A 9,213-nucleotide genomic window follows, 5' to 3' on the forward strand; every position below is an offset into this window, starting at 1 on the left:
CTGCAAACATTAGGAGATAGAAAGAAAGCGATCTGAATAATAAACTAAAATAAAGTTTTGACGCTTTTACTAAACTGACAAGAGGAACGTGTGCTTGTGCGAGATACATAATGACGGGAACCGGTAACTTCATATATGCTCGTATAAGACATGTATGCAAAAAACTGAGACTTAAACGGAGCCTGCAGATAATGGGTGGGCGAAATGATATCATAATATCTGTGATGGTAATGATGATTGTGAGTCCATGAGCCGTGGCCTTCAGCAAGCGGTGAACATTGGACCTGATGCTCCGGGGCAAGCAATCATCCCATCTTCGCATTCATTGTGGTGCCAAGCATTTCATCTCCGAGTCCTCCGCCTGTGTTCATTTGTCAGATCATGCATTGGATGACAATTAATCGATCGGGACGATTGCTCGGTGACCCCGGGTTATGTTACGAAGACGACGAAGCGGGCAGTGGCGCGGGGCGGAGCATTCGCGCTAGGCCCGCTGGTCATTAAAGCATATTTCATCAGAATGTCATCACATCGTTCAATTTCTGTTGTGTCACCGTGTTCCATCACTTGCCATATGCCGCCACGCAAGAATATTTTGACCTACGTCTTCCATCTTTTCAATTAAACTGATACAATTGCACCTTTTTCTTTTCTTTTTACTCATCTGCAGAAACTGTACGTCCGGTTGTTGCAGACCACAAGGATATTAAAGCGATGTTCAAGACAGCTGTAGCAATAAAACATTTCAAACAATTTGAATTTCAGGACATGGAATTGCCTGATGGTGCGACAGAAGATGCCATAAACCAGCTACGGAATCTCCTACTGGGTAAGCCTAAACAACATACTACTGCGGTGAACTTTGTAAGAAGAGAAACACTTTTCGCTATAAATGTCTTGAGTGAAAGGTGCTTAGCGCACCTAACTGCGAAATGTACTTTTACGGCATCTTGTTTCTTTATTCTTACCGTTTTCAGGAGAAAAAAAAAACATCGTTATTAATATGGTCATTTCATCCAAGATCGTGTTATGCCGGAATTTAATACAGTCGCTACACTCTGCAATCTCTCGTAGTTCTGGCTACTGGACGTTATCTTCGGGAGAAATAAGTTATTAGCGCATTTAACCTATTGAACGGAACCAAGTTAGGCAGGAATTAAATTTATGCAGAGACATATTATTCAAAGAATAATCATTGAGAATTTCAAATAAAGCAAATCTTGCTTACAGTTCTTGCTTTATTTAAAACAATAACAGCCATCTCTCACCTAGTTTAGCGTCAAGGTTAAACATCTAAGGCAGGCGGTCGATGATAAACACTGTGGGCTGCATTGCGGGGTGATTTGATCTCATATTTGATGGCCACAGTACATGTAAAACAGGATGCAATAATCTTGATTTCGCGCGCGCGCGCGCGCGTGTGTGTGTGTGTGTGTGTGTGTGTGTGTGTGTGTGTGTGTGTGTGTGTGTGTGTGTGTGTGTGTGTGTGTGTGTGTGTGTGTGTGTGTGTGTGTGTGTGTGTGTGTGTGTGTGTGTGTGTGTGTGTGTGTGTGTGTGTGTGTGTGTGTGTGTGTGTGTGTGTGTGTGTGTGTGTGTGTGTGTGTGTGTGTGTGTGTGTGTGTGTGTGTGTGTGTGTGTGTGTGTGTGTGTGTGTGTGTGTGTGTGTGTGTGTGTGTGTGTGTGTGTGTGTGTGTGTGTGTGTGTGTGTGTGTGTGTGTGTGTGTGTGTGTGTGTGTGTGTGTGTGTGTGTGTGTGTGTGTGTGTGTGTGTGTGTGTGTGTGTGTGTGTGTGTGTGTGTGTGTGTGTGTGTGTGTGTGTGTGTGTGTGTGTGTGTGTGTGTGTGTGTGTGTGTGTGTGTGTGTGTGTGTGTGTGTGTGTGTGTGTGTGTGTGTGTGTGTGTGTGTGTGTGTGTGTGTGTGTGTGTGTGTGTGTGTGTGTGTGTGTGTGTGTGTGTGTGTGTGTGTGTGTGTGTGTGTGTGTGTGCGCGCGCGTGTGGGGGGGGGGGAGGGGGGCGTGCGTGCGCGTGTGCGGATATGGTCTCGTGCGAAAAATTATTGATCTATGTGCCATGTTTGTGCGACGCGCCTAGTTTTGATGCGCGACGGCGAGAGTATAAATACATAGACATAAAAACTTGACACATTTTCTGTGCTACGACTAATGTGTGGGCTTTATTAAAAGATGCTTCCATCTGATAATTACGTGATTTGCTTAAACCAAGCGTGATATTTTTCTTTAATTTTTCCGCACCAGAACCTAAAGTAGGAAGGCCTACATGTCAAGTTTATTCTGTTCTGTGTGGAATGTATTGCAAGGTAAAACAGAAAGAAGGGAGAAGCTAATTTCAGGTTTATAGACTGTCAACAAAGCGGGAAGTGCGTTGGCTGAAAAAAAAAAATGTAGCTTCTTCCCCTTGACACCACTCTTATCACCAGATGAGCCTCTCCTCGAGTGTCCCATGGACGAGGCCTTTCTGCTGAAGTTTCTACGAGCTCGCAAATTCGACGTCCAGACTGCTTTCAAAAATGTAAAAAAGTACTTCAAAGTTCGAAGGGACAATCCACACATCTTTGACTCACTCACTCTGCACGGAATTCCTTTCGACGAGGCCTGCCGGAAACACCGGCTGATCACGGTCTCACGCAAGGCGGATCCCAAAGGAAGAGGCGTCATAATGTTCAAAACCGGTGAGTTGCCCGAAAAACACTGTTTTAAAGAAAGTTCTGAAATGTGCGTAGTTTGTTACCCAAGCGCTAGGGAAGGAACTGCTAATTATTTCCTGATTTTTAGAAAATTTCAGTGAGCAATTTTATCTAGTACGGACTACAGAAGTAATTCTGCATTCCGTATTTGATACATGCACCCGAAGCGCTGATACATCCCTTCCTTGCCATCGCCTACCCTGTCTGAACACTAGAATGTGGATTTACAAGTCGGGCCGTTAAATCATGCCACCGGATGTCACATTCGCCCATTCAAAAAAACCGAAACTTGTTCCCAGCCTCCACATCCCCTTAAAAGTCTGTTTTTGACTTTTTTCAAGACCGCCAACTTTAATGGTGAAGTCCTATGACACGCGGTTCCCTGATATGCCGAGACCTCCTTTTCGCGGCCGAAACGCGGGACACATCTACGAAGAGGCGAACTTCTTCGCTGCATAGATAAACTCCCAAGGCGTTAAAAAAAAAAAGAAAAAAGAACGAGACGAGACGAGCTCATCGCACAGGACGAATGCTGTGCTGCGTTACACGTAATTGATCCGTCGATGGTCGAGCACCTGAAGAAATATCTTTCTGTTTGCACTGTTCAGAGCAGCTAGTGACCCCATCTGGCGCACGTTTATGACACCACAGGTGTATTACTAGTCCTTCCCCTCTAGGCCTCGTTTCATCCTCATGAATAAAGGTTAATGAATGAATGAATGAATGAATGAATGAATGAATGAATGAATGAATGAATGAATGAATGAATGAATGAATGAATGAATGAATGAATGAATCAGCTCCTCTGCGGGGCCCAGTACCTACGCTTGTCTTTTTTGTCACCTACTCTGTGTCATTGCAGGATAGCCCCCGCAACGTAATAGAAACGACGTGTCAGATACATGAACTCATGTTACTAATGCCCACGGCGGTTACACAGTTCGTTGCTGGTTTCCTTTTCGTGCTTTTGAAGTGCAAATAAGAGCTCTAGAGCACGCCTGAAAAGTCCTTTACTGCTGCACACAGTTCAGTATCAGCGTGCAAAAAAGCAGTATTATGTAGTTTGTTTTATGGTGAATTCCCAAATCAGTCTCAGGATTAATCTGCGAAGCTATTTATTTATTAGGCAATAGTGTTAAAGAAGAAATGACGGAAGGTTAAGAACGAAGACGTGAACACTTGTCTTCACAGTTTATCTTGGAGTTTGCGTTAGCGTCATATTTTCGTGAAGAATTTCGTAATAAGGGACTGATTACTGATTGACATGCCCATTTCATTAAACATTCGACCAAGAATTTCGTAGGATTTTGTTTCCTGTGTGCTCGCACAATACACGTCATCAGTAACCACCCGTCAGTAGTGTTAAGCTGCTAAGCTGCTGGAATTCCAGCGGGTGGGCTGCGCGCTGTATTGCACGGTTTTGTTTTTCACAGTACTGCATATAGTATATGCATCTACCCCTGTCCCTTCTCGCTATCACTCCCCTCTGTAACTTTCCTATTATATTCGTGTCCCTATCATTTCTGTCGACTACCTTTCGGGCAATTTAGATGATAGCAACTGCTGCATAAGGCCAACTGGGGGCTCTTTCCTATGGGAGGATGATATCAGCCTGTCAGGGCCGGTGCATTCGCGTTACCTCTAGGCCACGCCGACACATTTACACGGCTTGGTTGAAGTGGTGTTTTACATATGTGGGTAGGTAGCCTACGCTCTCCCGTCATACCCTTAAAGGCGGAGCTTAAGTGTCCCTCATACTTTTTTATTTACTTTACTGAACCACTGCCAGCATTAGTATTATGTTAGATGATGTCACTGTAGTTTCGTCACGTCTGGTCTTTCTTTTTAAAGGTTCGAGACCTGTGCCTTGATTCTTATACATGCTTATTGCGCTCTTTGTTTTACGGGCCTATCTTAATTATAGCTGCTAAGTCCTTGGATTTTATCTTTTTTTTTTTTTTTCATTTTGAATCTTCATGTTTCTTTGCCAGGATGCTGGCACGCCGATATATGCTCAATAAACGACTTCTTCAGAGCTTCAATACTTCATGCCGAGCACATGCTCTTTCGTGAAGAGTTTCAAATCAAGGGTATTGTAGCCGTATTAGACCTGAAGCACCTCAGCGCCTATCATCTGGCGCACTTCACGCCTTCTGTCATCAGAACTTTCCTCAGCCTTGTACAGGTAAGTGGAGCAATTTTAACTGCTTTAGAGAGAGAGAGAAAAAGAGAGAGATAGAAACTTCATTTGTATTCGTTTGTATTTCTCTTCTCTTGATTCCACAAAAGGGAAAGCATAGAGTTCTTCAACTTTATCATTACTGCAGCATGATGCCCATAAAAATAAAAGCCTAATGCGTAAAAACGTACAAACTGCCCCTAAGGGATACGAAAATCGTACTAAGAAATAAACCGACATCATGGCAAACACTTCGACAAAAGCGATTGTGGAAGTTCCTTCGGTTTCATTTCTTGATCCCTGAATGACTAGGGCACCGTGGAGCATTGAAGTAAGCGCAGAGATTTCTGATAATACAAGATAATTTATTAATATGTCGAACGAGCAAGTCCGTTTCCTGCTTCAGAGGAATCTCCAGTAGTTATCAGGAACTCAAGCATGTAGATTTTTCTTGGCACCCTGAAACTTTCTCGCGGTTCTAATAAATTTAGACTGATGATAAAGAAGGCGAACAAAAACCACAAAATTTTCCTTATAGCAAAAGACAAAATATTTGTATTCCAAGATATTTGGTTGAATTTTTTGCAGTATACTTTTCGGGAATTAATTTACATCAATTACGTCAGTTGCTTAATGCCCTTAGGAACGGGCCTCATCACTTCAGAGTTCAAATAGTTTTGGTCTTATATTTGCTCTAGGTCCCAACTCTGCACAACAAAAATATATCGAGGTACCTATTTTTTTCTACAAATAATTAAATCTCTAGTAATAAAGACAAGCTCAATTTGATTTGATTAAATTTTTTTTCTTTGCACGCGAAGCCACGAGCCCTTAGGTTCCACGTGTACAGACACCGGCATGTCCTATGGCACCCAGGGAAACGTTTTTATTGAAATTAGTAGTTTAATTGGACCGCTGTCGTTCTCCGGCGTAAGTGACTCTGGCACATCAAAAGTAAACACAATGCTTTATTGCTACTGTCGAGGGCACATAGCAACAGGAAAAAGCTATCAAGAAGCGCGAATATGACTACCTTTTGCACGTCTATTTCTTTTTTATTTTTTTTTCAGGACGTGATTCCCATGCGGGTCAAAGGAGCCTACATTATCAATAACTCTGCACTCTTTGACATTCTTTTCACTATTGCCAAGCCCTTCATGAAGTCTAAACTGGTCAAAAAGGTGAGTGTAGCAAGCAGCACAGTCTCTTCCTCTCAGTAAATTTATAATGGTTGAAATTTAATTATTTTAACGCATAGCCGGCTGCTTCACGTCCAAATTGGGCTGAAGAATTGACCCCAGGTTTCAAATATTGTTGATCATAACTGCTTCCGAAAAACTGCTCGCAGGCTATTCACACCTTGGAAAGCGATAGCCACGTAGCTACGATGTCACACACGAGCCATGCTTACTTGAGTCAACTGACCTGGAGAGCCTGCGTGAATCAATTAAATAATTTCCTCAGGAGCGCTTATCTCCGACCCGCACTTCAGCCAAGAGATAAAGGTTTGACCAAAAGATAAAAGGTGGAGTTATTGCTCACCATACCTGACGGTCGTGCTGTTAACTTCCAAGGAAGCCTAGTGCATAACCATCGTTGTATAAGTGCCGTTTTGGTAACCCCCGAACGCTTCATGAATGCCTGTATCGCCACTGCCTGTGGGAAGTTATTATTGACAACAGAGCTCTAAGGAATGTCGTACCTACTATCAGGTTCGCCTGTTCGGCTACAACTTGGAGGAGCTACACAGTTTGGTGCCGGATGACGTCATTCCCGAGGAGTACGGTGGAACTCTCGAGCGCTACGACTACGACGTCATAGAAGAGGAGCTAATGAGCGAAGACAAATTCTTCCAGGAGATCAACTCGCACGGATATCGCATGGAGGCAGAAAAATCTGTGTAATGTGTTCGTTTCGCAGGGAAATAATTGAATGAAATCAGTTTAGCTTAGAAAATTCAGCAAAATATACTCGCCAATCGCTGGCAACGCGCATTTCGAAATATTCTGAATCTCTCCATGAGTACGTATGAAAATCTGCAGACAAGAAATTATTTGTAGCTACGCCTTACTAAACCATCGCATGCTATACGAGATCTCACTCTCTTATAAAGTGAGAGAAATGTGCTCGTCTGCGTTTTTTCTTTTCAGTATAATCACGATAATGGTGAAATTCGTGCCCGTCGGATATCATGGGAACATAGATGGCGACAGTAACAAGTGCTACAGGTGTGTGAACGAAGCGAGCGGGTGCAGCTTGAACGACGACCGCCGATGATAGGAATTATGTATCTTGCTTGCATACCACTCCAGATATTAAAGTAAAACGGTAGCTTTAATTTTTTTTTATTCTTTGTCGGCTAACGTCCTGTTGGCATACTAATGTCATTGCATGTGTGCATGATGAAGAGTATCTTTTTCTACGTTCTATCTGTCCTATTTATGTCAACTCTCAAAAAAAGTTGCATGGCTTAGAACTAGAGCAGCGGTCTGCTTAAACAATGCCATAACTGCAGCAAATCGGCCACCTCTCTGTTCCCTCCAGGAAGTAAGAATAAGGACAACCAAAAGTCACATCATCAGTGTCATTCCTGTGGCTTCAGAATGCGACAAGGCTTATTATTGGAAGCACAAAAGCAGTCACTCACACTCAAAATTGATCATTTAAGCTTTAAACTTAATAGCCCTATTTCGGTTGTATCATAACCTAATCATGCCTAATTACGAAAAACGTTGAAGTGGTGCCAGCTTGCTGCCTTCAATAGCAAGTCTACACCTGCCTCACGCGCTATGGCGAGAGTAAATGTGCGAAGGACAGACGTCATCAGCAAGAAGACAATTTAAATCGCGTCCTACGTGCCACCTATCACGCAACCGCAGTCTCTGTCTTCATTAAAGAAAAGCTAACAGCAAGTCTCACACTGGCCGACCCTGCGTGCACCTCATCAAGAGCTCTACGGGATTTTAAAAGATTTTAAAATGGCTTGGTTGTACCTTAAATATTTATAGCATATATACTTTTTCATGTTTACAAAGAGTTTCAAGTAGCCTAAATTTGAGAGAACGGTAAGTTATCGCGACTCTTCTCCAAGCTTCTAACATTTGAAAAAATTATCTGAACAAGTAGGGGTGGTTGCAATAGCATAAAAAATAATAATGAATAGACAGCGCGAGCCAACGAGCCAGAATTCATGCTAGTTATTAAGCCTTTCGTGCGAACTAGGAAGTTTGCATCGCTTCCTCCTATAGGCGCGCATTAATCATTTTCAAGGCTCAGAATTATATATTTAGGAGCGGACCGTAATAATATGGCTGTTTAATAGATCTTGACGTTGTAGGCACGCAATTTACCTGCGCATAATCATTATACACAGTAAGGGTAATGAGAGGAACATTTGAGGAAATGTTTCTTTAGCACTCGTATATGGCTTGAATATGTGTGTTTTCTCTCCATTCGCCTTCCATCGGGTTAGTGCCTACGATCTAATTGAACATATCCCTGAGTGAGATTCATTAGCATAATATGTTTCAACACCCGCATTAAACGCAGAAATTGCCTATTGCACTTTCAAATCAGCGGCGGACGCTGATATCAACGCAGGCGTACCTTCCGGGCTCACATCTTCATTTACAGACTCAAGAAGTTAAGACGTCCATTGGCTGATGGCGTCACGAATTGAAACGGTGGCTATAAGGGAAAGAATTTAAAGCCTGCAATTAGTGAGATTTTGGGAGAACGAACGTTAGAAAGGAAAGGCCTCAATTTACAAACGAACAGCGAAACCAACCTCAAGCTTCTGATAAAGAAGCAATGATTGCTTTAAAAGGCAGCTTCGGTCAGCAATTGACCAGACAAATTTTCTAATTGCTTCTCCCATGTGACCGCGGGCTTTTTCTCCGTATTAAGAGAACAGAAAGTAGGTATCAGAGTCGCCCCTCACTCAAGCCTAAAAAAACTAGCAGGTATGAAATAACCACATTTAAAGCACACTGCCAGTCGCATATTAGTTTCAGCACTTCATTCAGAGCTGAAACCAATTCATTCATAAGCACCAACCAAACTCCGAAGCCTGCGCTACAGTTCTCACTACCGAGAAAAAAAAAACTCGCGCAGACAAAACATAAAAAGTAAAAATAAAGCGGTAAGTTCAAGAATTAGAAAGGTGCCTTTGTCAGGCACGAAGAAAATACAGAAGGGGAAAAAATTGTGGGGATTTAAGCATGGCTTGAACCTAGTTATAGAGCGAAAGTTGTGTGTTGAAACGAATTTTTCTGCGGACACCTGGATTTAATGCGCCGCCGTCAAAACGTTCGAACGAGCCTTCTGTCCTAG

General features: G+C 42.7%; 1 protein-coding gene across 1 annotated transcript; it reads left to right on the forward strand.

Moving 5' to 3' along the window:
• Positions 1-804: 804 nt before the first annotated feature.
• LOC146191425 (alpha-tocopherol transfer protein-like) lies at positions 805-6,785 on the forward strand. The gene is made up of 5 exons (XM_084600329.1): positions 805-829; positions 2,436-2,687; positions 4,694-4,887; positions 5,952-6,062; positions 6,594-6,785. The coding sequence occupies exons 2-5, from the start codon at positions 2,459-2,461 to the stop codon at positions 6,783-6,785; spliced, it is 726 nt and encodes a 241-aa protein (XP_084456455.1). The 5' UTR covers positions 805-829; positions 2,436-2,458.
• Positions 6,786-9,213: the final 2,428 nt, after the last annotated feature.

The sequence above is a fragment of the Amblyomma maculatum genome, chromosome 4 (assembly GCF_055883805.1).
Source record: "Amblyomma maculatum isolate TAMU_Amacu chromosome 4, ASM5588380v1, whole genome shotgun sequence".
NCBI lineage: Eukaryota > Metazoa > Arthropoda > Arachnida > Ixodida > Ixodidae > Amblyomma > Amblyomma maculatum.